A 22639-nucleotide genomic window follows, 5' to 3' on the forward strand; every position below is an offset into this window, starting at 1 on the left:
CCTCAAGTCAAGGCAATTAACCAAACAGTGGTTTGATTGTTGTTAAATTGATTAGAAAATGTTTAAGTACTCTATCTGTAAATTAGCTATTGTTTCACGCAGTTTTCGACTGCCAGAGAATGCTGGGCTTAATGACACATACGCTCTGAGTTAGTAATGGGAAAAGTTGTTGCTCAGGTCAGGTTGGTGCAGTGAGTTGTGATGTAGCTTTATTAAATGCATCTAATTGTGCCTTGGTGGAACTGATGTCTGTCTGGATTAGTCAGGCCCAGGTGGTTACCTGGTTCCCACAGGGAGACTGAAGCATTTGGAACCATCTTGATATGATGCATGGTGAACACGACCTGTCTGATATCATGACGTGGAATAAAACTTCAGGGAACTTGTAAAACCTCAGCAAGATTGGCACTTTTTGTTGTGTTAATAGCTTTATCTCCCAACTGTTGATCAGCTGTTGCAGACAAAGATGGAGATGGATATGGCAGTTTGTTTGTCTGCACGGAGTTGCCCAGAGCGACAGCTGATGGGGACTCACAGAGGGAGGTGCAGGTTAAAGCCAATTTGTTTGCTCACCCCCAGTATCTGTTTTATCCTGATTAGAATAGTGGAGAAATCCACGGCTGGAGGCAGGCTTTATGACCATCACAGCCCCACATCTCCCGACTCATTAGTACTTTACAGCCTGGCGTCACAACATATGGCAGAGTTGTTACCGTTTCTCATTTGAGGTGTGTTTCAAACGGCCGTCCCTCGCTGAGCCACAACCCTGTGGCAGCTCACTTTCTTATTGTGTTTGAGGAGAAGATAAACATCTGTTCCAGCTGAAGTTTTCTTTTTGGTCCCTGTCACCACAAAAGATACTCTTCAGAAGCAGCAATGAATACTCTCTTTGTGCCTTTTTGGGGGGTGTTTACACACAACTTCATTTGAGCTAAACTAACTTGCATGCTTTCAGCGGACAAACCAATGGGGGTGTCGGGTTTTAGGTGTTTTAGGTTTGTGTGTGGGCTTGGGCCATATTATGGGAATTTCATGGTGTAACCTTGATTAAACATACCACGGCTTGATGATATTAAAACAAAAATGGGAATCAAAGCATAAAACATACTCAAGCTACTGAAACCCATAACTGGCCTAGGTTTGCATGTGGGTTTTACATTTTAAATGTGTATCCCTGGAGTGTACACATTAATTTTAATTCAGCTTATTATTTGGCGTCATTAAAGTGTTATGTCCACATGTACAGAACTCAGGATTTATACAAAATAAAACAAGGCACTACTGCTTGCTGTGCGTCTAAGACATTTAGCAATTATGCTTCACTGTTTGAACTGGTTTCACAAATGAGATCAACTGTACATGTGAAGACACTTAATGGGACATGGTCTGTGGATTTGGTGGTATTTTTATTTTCTGTTGGATATTGTTTTTTATCCTGTACCCTCCCTCCAACAGAACATACACATAAAAACACTGGCTGACGATATGGTAAGGTGCTTGGTTACGTTTTGGTGTGACTAGCTTTGTTTTACACATTTCCACTTGTTTTCCATGGCTGCATGAGACTTTTAACAGAAATCTATGGATGGATCAAATGTGCAACAAATGCAACTGCAAATTTTTCACTCATTTTTATAATCAGTTTGTTTCCTAGTAGCTTATTATTATTTTGTATAGTATTATTTCCATTTTACATTAAACAACATGGATTTAAGGGTTAATTTAACACTGTAAGCCAAAATGTTCAGTTATTAAAATACTCCAAAATTATCGAGATACTTGATAAAATGTTTAAAAAGTTTATTAATGTCGCAGCAGAATAATCCCACACATAAAAAAAAAAAACTTTTTAGGACATTTATTGAATAGGGATTAAATATTTCTCAACTTTTTAAAGCTGATCAGTGTGAAATTTTAATTATCAACCCATATATTATCTGGGCTATAATGATAAGAGAACATACCATTCAAGTGAGGTTAGTGTGGATAAATCATGTTAAACTGTATAAATGTACATAAAGAATTAATCTGTATAAAATCAGTCTGAAGAAGGAATTATTTCCTTCAGACTGTACGATCTGAAAGCATGTAGATTTGTCTATATTTCTCCAGATCAAGATAAAAATTACACTTAATAAAATAGAAGGATTCTAAGAAAATGAAAACACATGAAACTAAGATCTATTTACTGATGATTTAAATAAAACAGACAAAAGGATACATGCTAATGGTAATTCTACTCTACAAACTACTAATACAGTAAAAAAAAAAAGCAAAACTGAATATGCAAATACTAATTAAACTGACAAAAAATCTAACTTTTATCGAAAATTTACCATTCTCTTAGGAGTTTGAAGAAAGAGTCGCAGGCTGGTATTTTAAAGTATAATCGCACAATAGATAATTAAAATGCTTAATATAATTGGAACTGTGGTAAAAACAGGTTTATCCTGCCACCATGTACGTTGAAGAGCAGGTAAAAACAAATCTGAACTTTGCACCACCAAGTCTCCATAAAACTTTATTTGAAGGCCTATGTACTCATGTGTACTGGGGTGTGAATTATTTTGAAGGGAGCTGGAATATAGTCAGAACCCTCTTGATTTGTTCTTAAAATATCAGTATGATTAATAAGATTTTTTTAAAATAGCCTGTTAACACATTTGATCCATTAAGTAATATTTCAATCATTTACAGTATTGACATCATGTATGTCTTATGTGCTTGTCCTTCTCATCTCATTTGCATGACCTCCCTTACCATTTACCCAGTAAACCTAACAATGTCCCCCGCTGCCCACTGCATGTGTCCCATGTATGTTTTTTTTGCTCAGACCTAAACTTTACCCGATTTATTCATTTAATCACTTTGATAAGGAATGTTTCTAATCGCACCACAAGTTGAATTTGGTAACATGTAATTGAATTATTTGAATAACATCGGTATGAAATGTGTAATGGTGACAGATTTGATGGTAAGTAAACTTCTGGTATGTTTAATGAAATATTTTATTACATATTTCAGGATATTTGTATTATTTTTAAGAATTATGAACCAAGCTGTTTTGTCAGTTTTAATGCTTCTGAATATAGCTTCACTTTAGTTGTTTGCAGCACCTTTGAGCTGTGGGAAACCAAGTCCTGGTGGCAGGACCTTTTGCACCTTCTTGATGCACATGATGATATTACAGGCCACCTAAACACTGTTGGTGCAATATTTTAACTTCTCAATCGTTTTCTTTCAGCGCGATCGTATAACAAGTTTCAGGAAAACTGGGATGAAGAAGGAGAAGCCTCTTATACAGCACCCGACCGATCCCCTCTCTACCCAAGTCGAACTGCCTCTGCCTCAGCCTTTGTTTGACGAGAGATCCATGAACCTTTCAGAAAAGGAAATAGTGGACCTCTTTGAGAAGATGATGGTAAGCTATGTTTATTTGTCTTAAAGTCCTTCTCATGCATTTGATCTTGGAAATATTACAGCTCCTAAGTCCACTGACTGACCAAATAAAATTTGAAATATTCAGTATGAAAGTGATCAGATGTCATAATTTATTTGTGTTCATGGTTCCTTGTTTTATTGCAGGGGATATTGTGTGCATAAAACTATCTTAATATAAAAATGATTTTCTTTCAAAGTTGGCATAGTTTTATGTAATTTCTGAGACGCATAAAATAATATATAGCCTCCTCCAAATGAACAAGAAAGAACAGATTAAACTGGATGATACTGAGAAGTAATGGAAAAGAGAGCAAAACTTGCATTTCTAGAGATCATGAAAAAAGTATATATGTACGTATGTATGTATTTCAATTTAAGTCAATCCTACAGAAGATCCAAAAACTTTCAGTCCTTGATTACAATCCTTGACCATAAGGCAGTTTTGTCCAAATGTTTGAAACCGTCAAGTTCAAAGCTGCTGTAGGACACAAAAATACATTTTTTTAAATTTAGAAAATGCAAAATAATTTTTTGTTTTTATCGGCTCAATAACCACAAAAAAGATTTTATGGAAATGAACGTAATAGTCAGAATTTTGGGTGGATTATTTTCTTGGCCCAAGTCGGCCTCCCAGTAAAAGTTGTTGGATGTTTTTGTGAAATTAAGATGAATGCAGAAATCTGGTGAATGAATGGGAGTCTTCTTTTTAAGAAGACTTTATTTACTGTGAAAATGTCGCCCTAAAAAAAAAAAAAAATAGTCCATCGAAATCTGTTTGCAGGCCAGATTTGCTCCAATCTAGAAATTTTGTCGGGATGGCACAGAATTATTCAGAGGGCTGCAAATGTTCGCCGGGGCGCACCTTGGACACCCTTGCCATAAAGATATTTAAGTGAAAATATGAAGCAAAATCTAGAGCGTAGATGTGATGGTAAAGATCATTAAAAAGTATCAATCAGAATGTGAAGCAAGTTAGTTGTAGTTACACTATATCTGCGTTCATGTGTTTAACTAAATATTGCCATATTCCTGTATGGCATCCAGTTTGGGATTTAGTCAGTTTGAGTTTCCATGTGAGCTTGATCCTCTGGCTTCCCAGGAAACTGTTTAGTGGGATGGAGACATCGTCGATGATGGAGAGAGAAGCTTTGAAAATATCCTTTACTGCATAGAGATGGTTCTCCTCCACCCAGGTCTGAGCTGGCTTTATTACTTCCTTCAGTCTGTTGTTGTTATACCCCCTCTGGCTGTTTTCCCAGTAGTCCTCACTGTGGTAAATGGCACGGGTCAACACAGATCCATGTAACACCGGCAGTCCATGTTGTCCCCACCAACATCAGGAGGCAGGACAGAGCAGCAGCTCTGTTACTTTGTTCAGAAAACAATGTGGAAGAAACAAGTGCTTCTTAATTTCGTTTTTCAGAACACGTATGAAGCCAGGCAACATAGTCACATATAGTGTGTAGCCTACAATGATCCTTTTCCCTGAGAAACCCTTCTGGTGAACATTTCCCCCTACTGAGGAAGGTCGAACCCTATTTTTGACCTTTTCCAAAACAGTAAAATGACTTTTCCCCTGAGTTTTTCTTTTCATGTAAACATACACAAAACAATCTGGACATGGTTAGATTATTCCCTTGTAAAAACTAAAAGTGAGTGCCATTCTCCATCACTTTGAAAAATAAGAGCTGTATCTAACAGAAAACAATGCGGTGTGTTCAGGGTATATCTTAAAAACTGTAAAATCGCCTTGCAAGATTTTAAGATTTCTTTTCTCCTAAAAATAATCTAACTTGACTGATTTCACATACTGTAAAATTTGGTATTTTCTACAAATGCTTCTGTAATTTCTCTCATGTTTGTCCACTTTGGTTTAGGCTGGAGCCCCAAGTGGCTCCTAAATACTTTGTCTAAAAATGATAAAGAACCAACTATTGTTTTTAACTATATATAAAATAACAAATACAGGTATTAGTAACAGTAATATTGTTTAAGACCTGTTTTTCTTGTCATTTGGATGCAAATTGTGCTTTTTTTTCATTAATAATTTTCCATAAATATTAACACATAAAAGATATATCCATCCTTTTTTTGTAAAGGTTTTATGGTTTTCTTTATTTTAAAACTTAAAAATAGAAATAAAATGGTGATTCTTTAAAATGGGAAAGCAGTCTTATAGTACATATTTGTCATAAATGATCTTTTTATAAAAGGTGAGGTAAGATTTGGAGCTCTGAACGAGTTTATACTTGGCTGAGTCATGTCTTGACCTTTGACCATCACATAATCAGCTGCTTTCACAACCCCAATGCATGGCTGTTCTTTACAGGGGACTTTTGCATTACAGTGAAAATGTGGCTTCTGTGCTTTCACCTTGAACTCCAGCACTTGTTTTATTGCTTTTTAATATATTTTTGTAACCTAAAACGCCTCGGTGCTTTCAAAGCAGCTTTTTGTGTAGTTTTTAAATCATTCAAGGAAGCAAACATGCCTTTCCCACTTCCAGATGTACAGGTCCTTCTCAAAATATTAGCATATTGTGATAAAGTTCATTATTTTCCATAATGTCATGATGAAAATTTAACATTCAAATATTTTAGATTCATTGCACACTAACTGAAATATTTCAGGTCTTTAATTGTCTTAATACGGATGATTTTGGCATACAGCTCATGAAAACCCAAAATTCCTATCTCACAAAATTAGCATATCATTAAAAGGGTCTCTAAACGAGCTATGAACCTAATCATCTGAATCAACGAGTTAACTCTAAACACCTGCAAAAGATTCCTGGGGCCTTTAAAACTCCTAGCCTGGTTCATCACTCCAAACCCCAATCATGGGTAAGACTGCCGACCTGACTGCTGTCCAGAAGGCCACTATTGACACCCTCAAGCAAGAGGGTAAGACACAGAAAGACATTTCTGAACGAATAGGCTGTTCCCAGAGTGCTGTATCAAGGCACCTCAGTGGGAAGTCTGTGGGAAGGAAAAAGTGTGGCAGAAAACGCTGCACAACGAGAAGAGGTGACCGGACCTTGAGGAAGATTGTGGAGAAGGGCCGATTCCAGACCTTGGGGGACTTGCAGAAGCAGTGGACTGAGTCTGGAGTAGAAACATCCAGAGCCACCGTGCACAGGCCTGTGCAGGAAATGGGGTACAGGTGCCGCATTCCCCAGGTCAAGCCACTTTTGAACCAGAAACAGCGGCAGAAGCGCCTGACCTGGGCTACAGAGAAGCAGCACTGGACTGTTGCTCAGTGGTCCAAAGTACTTTTTTCGGATGAAAGCAAATTCTGCATGTCATTCGGAAATCAAGGTGCCAGAGTCTGGAGGAAGACTGGGGAGAAGGAAATGCCAAAATGCCAGAAGTCCAGTGTCAAGTACCCACAGTCAGTGATGGTCTGGGGTGCCGTGTCAGCTGCTGGTGTTGGTCCACTGTGTTTTATCAAGGGCAGGGTCAATGCAGCTAGCTATCAGGAGATTTTGGAGCACTTCATGCTTCCATCTGCTGAAAAGCTTTATGGAGATGAAGATTTCATTTTTCAGCACGACCTGGCACCTGCTCACAGTGCCAAAACCACTGGTAAATGGTTTACTGACCATGGTATCACTGTGCTCAATTGGCCTGCCAACTCTCCTGACCTGAACCCCATAGAGAATCTGTGGGATATTGTGAAGAGAACGTTGAGAGACTCAAGACCCAACACTCTGGATGAGCTAAAGGCCGCTATCGAAGCATCCTGGGCCTCCATAAGACCTCAGCAGTGCCACAGGCTGATTGCCTCCATGCCACGCCGCATTGAAGCAGTCATTTCTGCAAAAGTATTCCTGACCAAGTATTGAGTGCATAACTGTACATGATTATTTGAAGGTTGACGTTTTTTGTATTAAAAACACTTTTCTTTTATTGGTTGGATGAAATATGCTAATTTTGTGAGATATGAATTTTGGGTTTTCATGAGCTGTATGCCAAAATCATCCGTATTAAGACAATAAAAGACCTGAAATATTTCAGTTAGTGTGCAATGAATCTAAAATGTATGAATATTAAATTTTCATCATTACATTATGGAAAATAATTAACTTTATCACAATATGCTAATATTTTGAGAAGGATCTGTATTTTTATTGCAAGTTAAGGATCCTTATCTCATTGCCAATGATGCACTAAATCACACAAATAGCCAGGTCAATGTTTTGTCGGATGTTTTGTGATGCATTTATGACATACTCTCTACCTGTTTATTACTCAATCACATATTCACCTCTACTTTTGATTTTGTTGTACTTTGTTTATTTTGTACAGCACAGAGACAGGATCCTCTGTGCTTTTATATTTCATAAAACTATCTGTTCACAATCCAATGCATCCCTGCAATGCAGCCTCTAGAGTGTGGCATTCAGGCTGCCGTCCGCATTCTCTTCTTTTATCATAGCTGTAAATGACTGAGTGTTGCTACTGTAAGCTCTTGTCCTCAGGCTTTCACCATCACTACATCTCTTTTGTGCTTTCTCCTCTCAATGCTTGAACTCACACCAGTAATGTTCCATAAATTCAGTCAGATTTTATCATTTGGGTTGTGTGACATGCAGTGCATTGCTAAATCATCAAAACCCCTTTTTTGCATTTTGTTGAGTGACAGCAACAAGCTTTAATGCATTTTATTGGGATTTGATGTATTAGGGTTGCAATAAATGGCACATAAGGAAAATGATGCATGGCTTTCAACATTTGTGACAAATAAAAATGCACACAATACATGACATACATTTATATTACTAAATTAAATGCGCTCCTTCCAATTTAATTGAGTTTGAGCTGTTTGGCAAAGAATAGAGTTCAGTTTCTAGATCAGCAACACTGGTGGAAAAACACCCCAAAAGGCTTGTAGTCATAATTACAACAAAGTGGTTTTACAAAGTATTGATTTTAGGGGGCTAATGCACACCACTGGTTTGCAAAACCACACTTAGCCATTCTAACACATTAAACATGCTTTGATCTAAATCATTACATTGTAGCTCTGGCTGTATGTTTTTGGTCATTGCCCTGCTGGAAAGTGAACCTATTCTTGCATCCTCTAGCAGGTTTCCTTCAAGTAAAAAGGAATTACACACACAGGGACTCTTCACAAAGTTGATGACTTCTAAATACAGTTGGTTACAATGAGTTTATTTTGGTATATCACTGTGAAGGGGGCTAACTACAAATGCACATCCCACTTCTCAATTGTGCTCTGCTTTGTGTCAGTCTTTTACATAAAATAAAAATAACTTAACAAAATGTAAAAAAGGTTTAAGAGGTACGAATACTTTAGGAAGGCACTCTGCATTCAGGTGTGAATATACTGAGGAACGTTGGAACAAAGTCATCAGGTCGTGATATATATTGCAGAACTTAACTGTATATCTGCATGAACCCTGCAGTAAAACAACTCTCCATAGACTGAAAGCGATTGCTAATCTCATTCTGTGTTGCGAGTTCCCCATAAACTGCATGCAGTGCCCATCTTTTCTTTCAGCAGTAATGACTAACGGCACCTAGAATCATTTGGCACTATGATTTCTGTGTAACCATTGTTCTTGGAAACAAAGGGGCTTTGGCACAAATATTTAACATTAAAAAGGGTTTTTGTGTTTTTATGCTCATTTGTTGACAGATTTAGTATAAAACATTTTATACTAAAATAAATAAAGTAAATAAATTGCCCATGACTGCACATGTGCTGCTAGATTTGCTGCACAAACATTACTGTTGTATGTATTTACAGTTGAAAGCAGATGTTTACAGAAACCATATAAAAACAAATAATCTTTTCTCTTGCACAGATTTAAGATCAAATGCTAAATATTAGGTTTACTTCTCACTCATCTGTGGGGTTAAAGCTCTGTCATTTTGGTGCATTTTTGGTCTCTTGTACTGCAGGCCTGGAATCTAACAAAAAGCTTTCACACCATGTCTTTGAAGTGAGAGGCTGAATTACTCCGGCTTTATTTCATAGGTTGTGGGTTCTATTGTAGGTAATGCATCTGAGTGACTGTGTGCTTGCTGCGTGTGTGTGTGTGGTGCTTACCTTTCCTGTATTTCTCGTACAATAGTCTTTATTGCCAGGGCCAGAGAAATACGATCGGAGCTCCGGGTTTTCATCAGGCCTGTGTTCACTGTTTTCTTGCCCGGGTGCTCATCCCTGTCACTCAGTTCACCTCTCAATTACTATGTTTGTGCTCACAGCGGCGTGACATTACACCCAAGCTTCAATTTGCTCAGTGACAGATGACACAAAAGGCATGTTTGCCGGTCTGACATTTGACAGGTCCTGACACTTCGGGTTGGGAAGTATAATTACGGTAATGAAATCGAAAAGGAGGGGGGGGGGGGGGGGTTATTTACTTATGTACTGTCAATTCCAATACTGCTTCCACCTGGAAAAACTGAGAACTGCTCTGCTTTGATGTTGTAAACAGAAAATAACTGGTGGGTAGGTTTTTATATAGTTTATGCTAATAATCTCCAACTTCAGTATCTATTTGTCATCTCAGATATTTTCTCACTTTTCCTTTTATGTCATACACTTTTTTATTAGCTTTTTTCCACATATCACTATTGATAGTTTTCACATTTTTTTAGCCTTGGATGTCTTGCTGTCTTCAATTGAAGGGCTGACCCTTGCCATATTAACCAAACCTCCAACTGTGCATTAATGACCTCAAGAAAATGTGTTTTTCTTTTTTCCCTCCTCTGTGGTGTGTGTATATCTAAGCTGAAATGGCCCATAAGCCATTACTGAACAGTCTTCAAAAGAAAGTGACAAAATATAGGAATAAATTCTCAGTCAGTGGTAAGGAAAAGCAAATGAATACTTTATAGAATTTTTGAAGTTAATCATTGAGAGCAGAACTGTATTCATGAAAGTGCCGAGATTTAAATTCCATCCAAATAACTTTCAATGTGCCATCTTGGTAATTGTGTAGTATGTAGTTATGCGATTTGTCACAGGATTTAGCCAGATACGAACAGCTTGAATTCTGAGCCCCTCATCACAATGCACAGCAGTAAATCTGTTATTAAAAATGTCCAATATTTTTATCGCACTGAGGAGGCAACTGGGTGGAAGAAGTGGGCTTCAATCAAAGATGTTCGGCTGAGGAGCAGCGTAGCTCCAATCAGCTCCTACTGATGGCAAAGTTTTTCTCCTAATCATGGTCCACGATGTGTGACAGTTCTCCTTGATAAGGATGGATGCATTGGGTACATTTCTTTAAAGCGTTACATGGGTTTCATAAGTTTAATAAATACAAATCTGGAAGGTGTGGTGTGCCTTTGCATTCAGCTATGTGGAGAGTCTGTGGAGAGCTTCTTTGAACATCAGTGTTCAAGTCTTGCCCCAGATTCTCAATTTGATTAAGGTCTGGACGTTGACTGGTCCATTCTAACACATGAATATTATTTGATCTAAACCATCATATCTTAGCTCTGCACTTTTAGGGTTATGTTCTCTGGAAGGTTTAGCTCTAAGATTGCTTTGTACACATCAAGTCTGACCAGCTTTCTTGTCCCTGCAGAAGAAAAGCATTCCCTCACCATGTTTCACCATGAGGATGTTTCACCGTGAGGATGATGTATGTCAGTGCTCCATGAGATGTTTAAAGCTTGGGATGTTTTATAACCCAGCCCAGCTTTAAACATCTCTGGTGTGTTCCTTGGTCTTTATGATGCTGTTTGTTCTCCAGTGTTCACTAACAAACCTCTGAGGCCTTCACAGAACAGCTGGATTTATATTGGGATAAAATTACTTACAGGTAAAATATGTTTATTATTTGGGTGACTTCTGCAGGCAGTTAGTTGGGCTGGATTTTATTTAAACGTATCAAAGTAAAGAGGGCTGAACACGAAGGCACACCACATTTTTCTGATTTCTTTTGAGGCAAAATTTAGAAAACCATGTATCCTTTTATTTCCCCTTCACAATTATCTTACTTTGATTTGGTCTATCACATAAAATCATCAAAACAATACATTTAAGTTTGTCGTTGGAATGTGAGAACACTTAAAAATAAAAGTTCATGGGGTGTAAATACTTTTCCAAGACACGTTAATTTCAAATATTTGGGAAAACATATTGAGGAGCTTGTGGAAACACGGCACTACTAGAAGTAACAATGTAAGACTGTAGTGCTGCTGTGGCTTGTTTCAAGTTTTATGTGTGTTTTATGTGTGTCATTGTTAGGAAGAACACTCCTGGTAATAAGTTCCTTTGTGATCCCTCAGCACTTCCACTCTGCACCAAGACATTAAAACCAGCCCACAGGAGAATTGCAGCATATGCCCTTATGCTCTCCTGGACCAAACTTGAGGATAGTGGACAAAATAATTGATTTGTCACAGTTGAAGCAAAACATTTTTTTTACTACTTACTTTTCTCAGATCCACATTTGTCTCTAGGGTTGACTGTTCATATGGTTTTCAAGCCATGGGTGCATTTGATGGTGTAGGGTAATTGTTCTTCACTCCAATTCAAACCCCCCAACAAGGTATAAACCAAAGGATTTTGCCAAATGTATTTGATTTTATTCAGAAGTTCTATGCAGATATATTTACACCAAGTCCAAGTCAAGTAATTAATGACTGAAATATACTTTCTCACACTGGATGCACGTGATCTAGTGTGGCCAAAATACAGAATTGTTGGAGTTTCTGAGTTCAAATGCTTATCCCGAAGCGTAATTTCACACAAACACTTAGCATGTTCAGCTTTTTTTACAAGTTTGAATTTATCATGTAATAAATATTATTTGAAAGTTAATAAGAAATAATAGTTACCACATAAAACATACTGGTATGCATTTATGTTCAAAGACGACGTGTAAAAATAGTTGACACCGGTTCATGTTGAATATCCTAGTGAGTCAAACAGGAATTGGTTTTATTTTGAAGAAACCAGAGGGATCTTTGTAATGACACTAGCGTAACAGCCAGAGAATGTGATCGCAGATTTATTTTGCTTTGTTGCAATTAAAAGTCATTAAAACAGAATTAATTTTTAGAGAAACAGGTGTGGTTATTAAGATGGACAAGTAAACGTAAACTGATTATTGGCCATTGATGGGGAAAAATTGTAATGTATGTAATTGGGTCTGATTCTTTCTATATGATTCAATTAAGTTGTCTGTGTATTTTTGTATAAAAACTGGATGTTTCTTTTTAGTGAAATGCCTTAAGGGAAGATATTTGTTGTGATTCAGTGCCTCATAAACTTAACTGAATCCAAAAGCCCACTGTCCACATATGTCCGTGGTTAATAAATGAAACACACCTTTTGACTTGCTGTCGGTAAGTGCTTTAAATAAAAATTCACTTGAATGCTGCCATTTTCTCCTTTTTACCTTCAGGTCCTTTCATGAAAAATTACAGACAGCCCATATATGAAGGCTTACTGCATGTAATTTTACCTTAACGATCAGATAATTAATACACCAAGATAACTCAACTGGTCTACACTTTTTAACACATATTAAATAGGTTGAAATGCCTTGCTAATCTGCTGCAGTCAATGATTGCTCCACATAATCAGACAGCTGCTTGGCCTCGTCCCCGGTGAGGAACTGCCATGCCTAGAGTGCAGCCATCTTGACTTATTGCTTGGTTGGGGAATACGGTTTAGTGAGGGGAAACACCTGCTTACTTAGGTTTTAGTGATTAAGGAGTCCAGAATTTTGTACTGTCAGAAACTTTGATTTCTTTAAGATTTAGCTTTGTTCTTATAAGTTAAACATTTCTTTAGCTATTCACCAACACTTAATGTATAGAAAGCACTATATACAGTGCTGTCAATAAGTATTTGTCCCTTACAGATTTCTTTTATGTGCTTTCTGTGTCAAACTTAAAGGTTTCAGATCATCGAAGCCATTGTCATATCAGACAAAGATAACCCAGGTAAATATCAAAGCCACCAACCTGGATTGTGAAAAAATAACCGCAATTTACATTGCTGTAAAAAGATATTGGCCCTTGCTTCTTAGCAGAAATCTTTTATTTAATTGGAGAGTTTCAGAGCATGAATTGCCTGTTTAAGATTGCAACCCAATCAGATTTAACTCTGGACTTTGAGTAGGCCACTTCCAACCCACCACCTTTTTTATTGGGTCATTCAGAGGTGGACTTGCTGTAGGAGTGCGTTGCTGTAGACCATTGTCTTGCTACATTGGGATTAAGTTTAAAGTCACAAAATAATGGCCGCACATTCTTCTTAAAGTGGAACTAAACTCCATGTTAACGAATAACTGCCCCTTGACAAATTTTGAAAAATGCCACCAAAGTGGGCAGTTCCAAGTGTGGGGATGAGTGGAGAGGATTAAGAGGGTTGTGGTCAGGAGGACAAAGGAAAGTGGCAGCACCCCTCTCATCATCAGAGGTTAGGAGAGGCTTTACTGAGCCCAGCGGGCCTGAGCCCTTTAAGTTCGAGCCGCTGACTCAGCGATGTCCGAAGCCAGCGCTGCCGCAGCAGTAGAGGAGCTGTTCCAACTCCTGGCTCGCCTCTGGGGCGTGTCTGTGTGAGATGGTTTTACCCAGCGCCATAGAAAGAGAGAGTTACGACGCTCCCATTGACTTCTCTAGAAAGAATGGAATGTGGAAGTCACGTGGTTCATGGAGCTGCTAATAGTTCCAAACACCAGCAGCTCCAGCATTGAACATAGTTCATTCTCGGTGTTTCGGAAGGATTTTTTACGGTAAGTTGATGAAAATACAACATTATATTGATATTGTGAGACTTCAGTTGACTGTTCTTTATTGCAGTTTAGCAATTCTATTTTATATCGCCAGGTTTAGTTAATTAAGCATGTTAACTCGCTTGTTGTATTTTAACTGCAGCTAGCTCATTGCGAGCATGGCGGGTTTAGACGGGTCTATTTCATTGTGTCTGATTCAGAATTTTAAAATGTCCATTACAGCTTACATTCTTGACGTTGATAATTTTCTAATTTTTATTGTAATTCCAGCTACTGAACTAGCACATCTTGAAAAATACTGTGATATAGGCATGTTTTATTTAGTTAAAGTTATAGAGTGTTTGTCAACAACGGCCACATAAATGGGGACATTATCATTAAACGTGATTGTGAAGATGAGTAATTTTTTATTATTCTTTTCCAGGTAAACCACATGAGAATGGCTTAAGTGAACTGCTGAACCTTGTTGCATACGAAGCACCACAAAGGTAACAAGATCTCATTTTTCTGTCCTTAAAAATAAGAGCTGAATCAAGATGTTTGAACAAAATGATTTTAAGACCTTCACAAAGTTGGTATTTACAGCAGGACTGTTACTTAACATGTGTTTTATGTTATTAGTTTTGCATTTGCTAGTCATGGTTGACGTTGAAGTAGATATTAGAATCTATCTCAAGACAGAACAAGAAATTAAGAATTATTATTATTCAGTATGACCTTCCAGCTATGATATTGATTGATTCTGAGTCCTCTAAACTGTTCCTGTATTGTTTTCAGGGAAGTCAGCAGATGTGGTGACTGACTTCAAAGGGAGCTGCTGCCAAGGAGGATGAACCCTCATTCGGACTTGGGCACATTTCTACCTTGTCTAGATTTGATCAGATACAGTTTATTGGTGCAGATGTAATTAATAAACTGTATAAATGGTAGTGCAAGTACTTCTTTATTAAAGCTAGTTTTGCATTTTACATATCTTACAGTAAATTGTTTGGTCATTTATTTTTGCACAATTCACAGTTGTTTTGTCATCTACTTTGATTTTAACTACAGTTTCAATTAAATGAACATTTTAGTCAATTAATTACAATTTTACAACAGTTGTCAGACTACAGTCACAATCAGCTCTGTTATAGATACAAGTACTCAGTTCACATGGCAGCAAAAAGTAGAATAATTGTCTTCTTCAAAAATTAAGAAGTCATCCCAGGTCTTCAGTCATATTTTCATACAGCTACTTATTTTCCTCATTCATTAAAAAATTATTTAATTTTTAAATTAAATAATTGAAAAATGTAATTCTGCTCATTTTCCATCTGCAATATTTGGATATGTTATTTTTAAATACTTAGGCAACAGATCTTTCCACGTAGTATTAGGATGTAGATCTGAAGGTAAGTTTGATCAGAGCTCTTAGCTGCTGGCACAGAATACAGTTATAGCATTCCCATGCTAGCATGTGGAGGAGATCAGAAACAGCATTTATATTAGATAGTTACTTCTGTTAGGATTTTCAAATTATGATTTGGTAACCAGTAATCAGTTCATCATTATTGAATAATTACCGAAAGTCGCAGGAAAGAGTGAAAAAAGGCGCTTTTTGCGTTATGTTGCGCCTGAAGCCGTTCAAACTGACTGACACTGCTGAGATGTTTGGAACTATTGAGAGCAGTGTTACCAGGTGAGAAATGTAGGATTATTGTACTAGAGACATAGAATTATCGTATTTTGAGGGAAATTATCGTACACTCGTCATAACCAAAATAACAAGTATGTTGATGTGTTGAATAGCGTCAAACAAGCACTCGCAGCTTTGTGGCGTCAGTACGGAAAGGATTTATCAACATCTGCAGCCCTAGAGTGCCGGGCTCTGCTTCTTCTTCTTTTCTTTTTTATTTTCCTCAATCGTGGGCGGGTGCAGTGGACTATTCAGCCAATCATGGCCGTTGTTCTGATTCCAACGCATCACGTCACACGTAGATCACATTTAGAAAAGCACGATTGGCTGGAATTTCCAGCATTTGTTTCCGAATCCGGACACAGATGCCTTCAAGGTTCACAAAAAAACTCCGACAGACTTTGGCGATAGGCTGACGACGACTGATTACAACCACACGTTCACGGAATGGTCAAATTATCGTACATTTGGCCTATTTTAGGAATATTGATTGTACAGAGAGTAAAATTATCGTACAAATACGATAATTATCGTACACCTGGCAACACTGAATGAGAGCTACATGAACCACGGGACCGCCTATCGGCGAGTTCGCAGAGTGTCATAACTCTCTGCGCTGGTTTTACCCAAACGAGGGAGCTGTGAAGTAAGCATGTACCAAGCTGTATTGTTTGAACCAACAAGAAAATTCAGCTGCAGTAACCACCGTTCAACCCAAAGAGGGCAGCACTAAGACAGTTTTAGGACAAATATTCCAGAATTAAACAAGTAAAAAATAGCACAGTAACATGCAGATTGCACCCGTAAGGCCCAATTTATACAGTATATCTGCAAGAAAAAAGTTGATTTGGGGTTTAGCTCCTCATTAAGGATTTTCTGGTAGAGAGTAGAATTCATGTATTAATTATGGGAGGTAGTGAAGCAGCAAAGCAACCCCAGACCATCACACCACCACCATGTTTGAATTTCTTTTTCTGAAATTATTTTCCACCAGGTGTAACCTAGAAAGATGGGCTGTTGTGTTCTATTTGATCAGCAGTGGTTTTCCCCTTTGGACTCTCCCATTGCTGCCACTTTGCCCAGTCTTTGTAGTTGAATCATGAACACTCACCTAAACTGAGCCAAAACCTAAAGCACTTGCAGTGCTTTAGGTTTTGTTCTGGGTTCTTTTGTGACCTCTTGGTTGAGTTGCTGATGCACTTTAAGAGTAATTTTGCTAGACTTTCCTGTGAAGGCTCACTACTGTTACATGCTCTCTATATTTGTGGATAATGTTTCTCACCATTGTTCACATAAGTCCAAAGGGCTTAAAATGGCTTTATAACCTTTTCCAGACTGATAAATATAAATTACTTTCTTTCTCATGAATGTCTTTAGATCAGGGTATTATGTGTTGCTTACTTCATGTTGTTGGCCAGGTTCTATTTAAGTGATTTTTCTTATTATTTTTTTTTCATTTAACAGCTCTGTCAGTAACAGTTTGCATAGCTATTCTACTTTAAAAAAAAGAAATCATATTTTGAAAACTGCCTTTTGTATTTCCTCAGGTTATTTTTGGTGTTTAAATTTGTTTTATGATCTGAAACTTTTAGGTGTGACAAAAAAGGTAAAAAAAACTTTAAGGGGAAAGAAAATACTTTGTCACAGTACTGTTCAAAGGATGATTTCCCAAATACTGCAGGATAATTATTTTTAGTACGAGCACAGCGATTGCGCCCTGATTAGTATTAATAAATTCTTACCAAAGTTTGTCAGACTAGCGTAAGATAGCAAGCTGGAGCACATGTCTAGTCTACTGGCGTAGCTAGAAGCTCAAATCGCGACATTTCAGTTACACCAGCAGAATAGTCATGATATATTGAGACTCTTTTTATGTTGCCTGTGAGGGTATAATTAATAAAAGAGCATTAATCATTTTGCAGGCTGAACGTGGAGGGCTCATTCCTCCACTTTGCCCCTTGACAAACGTCCCGCAGGCTCACTACTCATGCAACCCGGGCCCCCCTCTGTGTGCCTGCTATGTACTCACCCCACCACATTTTGTCTCCTTTATTGAATGCCAATTAAGCAGATAAATTAGCAGGGTTCAAAGATTAATTAAAAAACCTGCTGGTTTCCCTGGGTGATGAAAAAGTTTCAGCTGCATCTCCCCCTTCCAGTTCCACAAGAGATGTTAATGGTTTTCTTTTTAGCTCAGAGGGTATTTACTGGAGGAAATGTAGTTAAAGGAATTTAGGTCACACTGCCCCTGGTTGGGATTCCTGCCCATGCCTCACAGACAAATGAGGCTGAACAGCTTCAATCTGATTATTTGTAGTAAGATAATCAAACCTAAATATAATAGAGTGCTTTTATGTGGTGATGCACCTAATTTACAAAGTGAATTGGATTTAAGCTCAGATTTAGAGAAATTGGTGTGAAATCAGAGCTGCAATAGTTAGTTTTTGTTTTCTATCTGTCCACTAGAGGGCAGCATGCCTCCACATCTTTGTGCAAAACTCCAGGAGGATGTTTTTCTCCTCTCTGTTCATTCTAGCCATCTCGGTGTGAGAGAGTGCTTCTGATAAACATCCTCCTCCATTCTAATCATCATGTCATTCCCTTGCTTTTAGTGCTCTGTCCGGCCTTCACTCTATCCCCTGATGTCTCTCACATGAAAGAACTCTTTGTGATGCCGAATTAAAGTAGCATGAAGATAATACTCCCAATAACACGCAGATACTGCCTATCCAGCCTATCAGCTGTGATTGCATGGCCTCAATAGAAGCCGTGCTGTTTGATTTTGTTCTTCTGTTCAGAGTTTGGTGCAGTTTTTTTTATTGCTGCTGCCTTTGCTGCTTTTATTTCAAGGACTAATTATTCCTGCCATTATACTCTGCAGCTGCAGCCTGCGACTTTAACAAAGAAACATGGTTAGGATCTGATATAAAAGGGTAATAGTGGAAATGGAAAGATAATTGTTTCTGGGCCTGAAATGCATCTTCTTTCTGATGAACCTATTATACTGTAAATGATCTAGTTCAAGATTTGAGGTTTTGAAATGCAGGAATTTTTATATTTTTGGGGGTTATGTTTGTTTATTGGGGATTTACTGCAGTTGCACATCATTTCTTGGCCTGGGCAATTGCATGTTGTGCAACAATAAAAAAAATATATATATATGTCCAGCAAATGCTACAATCTAGAGATAATTTTTTTTCGTTGGTGTTTAGTCAGTTTCACTTCTCTGTTCTGTTTTTAGGAGGACATGAACCTCAATGAGGAACGTAAAGCCCCTCTGCGTGGAAAGGACTTGAGCACCAAGCGTGAGATGGTGGTCCAGTACATCTCAGCCACTGCCAAATCTGTAAGTAACACAGTAAATCTAAGTATTTTCACATTATCAGGAGGATTATGTTGTATATTTGAAATTAGTAGATCCAATAACCTGATGCTCTGCCTAATGCCTTGCTTTGTCATCCCTTTTTGCACACTCACTCTTCCACCACTTTTCCTCACTCTTCATGCTTGAGACCCACCTCTTTGATTGCAGTTTTGATCAACTTGTTTGTCTTTGATTTTTCTTGTTTTCTCCTGGGGTCCACAGGGATATCTCAAAAGATTAGAATATGATTGAAAGACGTAATTAATTTCAGTTTTTCTATTAAAAAGGTGAAACTCATATGCATTCATTACACAGAGAATGATATATTTCAAGTTTTTATTTTATTTTTTATTATTCTTGAATAACCATTATAGCTTATAAAACCCCCAAATCTAGTTTCTCAGAAAATTATAATATGAATTATAAAAAATGATTTTTAACACAGAAATGTAATGCTATGACCTTCAGAATCATCATGAAAAAGGCAGACAGTCATTTACTCCAACCAGAGGATGAATGGAACACAAAAACTAATTGCAAAAGAAGCTGGGTGCTCACAGAGTGCTGGGCCCAAGCATTTTTGGGTAAAATTGAGTGAAACATGTGGAAAAAAAATGTCCAGAAGCAACAGGGATTGCTGCAGCTTATATAATATTATTGAGCAAAGTTGACTGACTTTAGACTTAACAAAACACAGCGACACACTGACAAGCTATGAAGATGCTTTCATTTTCTAGCAGGATTTGGTACCTGCAAACAATGCCAAAAGGACCAGCATCTGATTTAAATGATCGTGATCATGGTCTTTGTGGGGTTTAGGTCAGGAGAGTATGCTGGCCAATCTAAAAATCTGAGCTTTGACGAGAAACACCAAAGTCAACAATGTAAAAGGGTTGTAGGCTGCTCTTAAAGCAATCTGGGCTTCTTTAACAACTCCACAAAGCTACAAGCTGATCACCTCAGTGCCACGCAGCATTGATGCAGTTAATCATGCAAAAAGAACCCTGGCCTAGTACTGATTGCATAAACTCTACAGTATATAAGAATACTTTTCTGTAGGCTGACCTTTACGAATTAAATATCCTTTTGTTTGGTATTATGTAACTTAATCTTCTGTTAAAATGTTTTTTTCAAATCATCACAATTAAAAGATAAAACTTGTAATATATTTTACCTTGTGTGTAACCAATGCATATAAGGAGCGATTTTTATTTTTTATTTATTCATGAATTTTTTTTTATATATATAAATTGCTAAAATACTTTTTGATAATATTCAAATGAATTGAGATCCGCCTGTAATTTGGAGCCGCTTACTCGGTGCCTGGTGGAGGGTCTTTGTTTGTCCAGTCTTATGGTTTTCTTTTGTCCATCGATGGTGGTGTGTAGCCTTTAAACAGCTGCAGCAAAACTTGTAGTAGAATAAACTCAGAATGAGATGATTATAAATTATTCTACACAATAAGCTGTAAAGAGTCAAGTTATCAAGTACTGCTCTTTATAAAAAGGCTTGTATAAAGACATGTCAGTTTAGTGCATTTTAGAGAGTCTTCTGAAAGGATTTATTGCTCTTAAACACTCAAGGGTAACAGTTGAAGAATAATATTTCTCAACAGAAAATTGCAATCTGTCGCCCACTGAGAACATTTGGTGCATTTGGAGCCCACAAGGCAACAAGGCAGACCTTGTTGGGCACCCAGGATTTCTGCTGCTCAAATCACCACACGGTTGTATCTGGCAAGAACAGAAAACAGACGTCTGTGTCCTTTGCATTTCTAAAACCCCTAAATAGTCTTGTTAAAAGAACGTGATGCAACTCATGTTGCTGGCACCAAAACGATAACATAAACCCCTTTCAAGCATGCAATGCATTCCAGGAGTCTGGCAGCAAATAAACATGCAGGTGTCATGCTTTCTAAACTGCTTTGTGACAGAAAGCTGACTGAGGTCGGGCCTTGGCTCATACACGGACCACTTTGGAGATGCCCTAAGCCCGCACTGCAGCAGTCACAGGCATGCTCCTTAACTTTCTTTGCTGTTAGTCAATGCATAAATGAGCACTATTAAAACTGTCATTTAATGATTAGGTCTCATTTTTATCTGGTTCCATCCCTTGCATTTTTGACTTTAAGTAGTTCTTGTTAGCCCAAAATAAATATTAGTCCAAAATATTTGATTTTAAGAATGGTTCTAAAAGGACCTTGCAGTGATGGCGATGAAGGAAAGGATCCCAGTTAAACTCTTAGGGGAACAACTTAGTCTCTTAAACGTTTTTCTGCCATTTACCCATTGCCACCTTTTACACATCACTGCTTCTATAAATTGGTACATTGATAGGACATGAGAGAAGTCTAACAATGTTGCTTCACTGTTTACCAGCAGTTTCTTAATGTTTTAGTTTAGTAACAGCATAAATTACCATGTTAATACCTTTTTACATTTGACAGCTTATCAGTTTTTGAGACAGATGACATTTAATCACTCTGGACAATCTAAATTTTGGCAGCAATCCATGGGTGTGTATTGAAACTACTTCTTAGAGATTTTGGAGAACTTTGCTGAGGTGATTCTCACAGCACTTCGGAAGAGAAGAAATGATTTCTCTCTTCATTGTTTCCCGAACCTGGTAGCTCTGCCTTGACATAATCATTTATTACCTTGCTCATTGTTATGGTAATTAACTGGCATTATTGATCATGAAGATTATCCGAGATGATTGAATTCCTCACAGGGCCCATTATGCTTTGTGAGCAGAGATATTTTATTCAAATGATTAACATAATCTGTATAGTGAAAGGACAGAGGACAAAATGTGATGTCTGTCTGCACCCTGCTATCACATTTAATAGGGCTGATGGAGGAAAGGGGGGGGGGGTGGCTCAGTGTCAGGGATGAAGTAGCTGTTCATGCAGACTCATGCAAATGTGCAGTTACAGTTACAATACAGGACAGCTGTAGGATCCCCCAACACTGTGTGACATACTGATGTCACCGAAGTTTGATTGTTTAGGTGAGATTTTCAAATGGTTTTTGGTTGGGATGGATGTTTTATTGTACTGCCCAAAAGCAGACTGAGGGTTATTCCAAAAACAATTTGAAACAGTTCGTAGCACTTTGAAAGATTTACAGCAATTGTGACAGCTTACAGCAATAATTAGCGTCTTGTGACAGTTTGTAACAGATTACTGCAACTGTTTATTCAAAAATGTTGATGTTAAAATGTTCAGGTTGTGTTGAGCTGTAAGCAAATCTACATCTTTTATCTAATTCTTAAACCATAATTAAACCACCATCATTTGGCTTAGAAAATACTTTACTGATAAGAATCACTTATTATATTGTTAAAGTATATAAATACACTTTGAAAGCTTTAAAGAAAAACAAACTATTTCACAAAGAAACTCAAACATCCCAGCCTGTAATTTATTGCA

At 37.6% G+C, this 22639-nt stretch overlaps 1 protein-coding gene and 1 long non-coding RNA gene across 6 annotated transcripts in view; both read left to right on the forward strand.

Moving 5' to 3' along the window:
* The window catches only part of diaph2 (diaphanous-related formin 2), a 555642-nt gene that overhangs the window by 22386 nt on the left and 510617 nt on the right, over positions 1–22639 (forward strand). For all 5 annotated transcript variants that reach the window (XM_047353019.1, XM_047353022.1, XM_047353021.1 and 2 more), the window contains exons 3-5: positions 1456–1488; positions 3245–3421; positions 19087–19191. In XM_047353019.1, coding sequence (XP_047208975.1) covers positions 1456–1488; positions 3245–3421; positions 19087–19191 — 315 coding nt within the window. The remainder of the gene's footprint in view (positions 1–1455; positions 1489–3244; positions 3422–19086; positions 19192–22639) is intronic.
* On the forward strand, positions 13358–15147 carry LOC124860051. The gene is made up of 3 exons (XR_007036266.1): positions 13358–14170; positions 14595–14658; positions 14948–15147. It is a non-coding gene; the product is annotated as an uncharacterized LOC124860051 (long non-coding RNA).

This window comes from Girardinichthys multiradiatus, chromosome 23 (assembly GCF_021462225.1).
Source record: "Girardinichthys multiradiatus isolate DD_20200921_A chromosome 23, DD_fGirMul_XY1, whole genome shotgun sequence".
Taxonomy (NCBI): Eukaryota; Metazoa; Chordata; class Actinopteri; order Cyprinodontiformes; family Goodeidae; genus Girardinichthys; species Girardinichthys multiradiatus.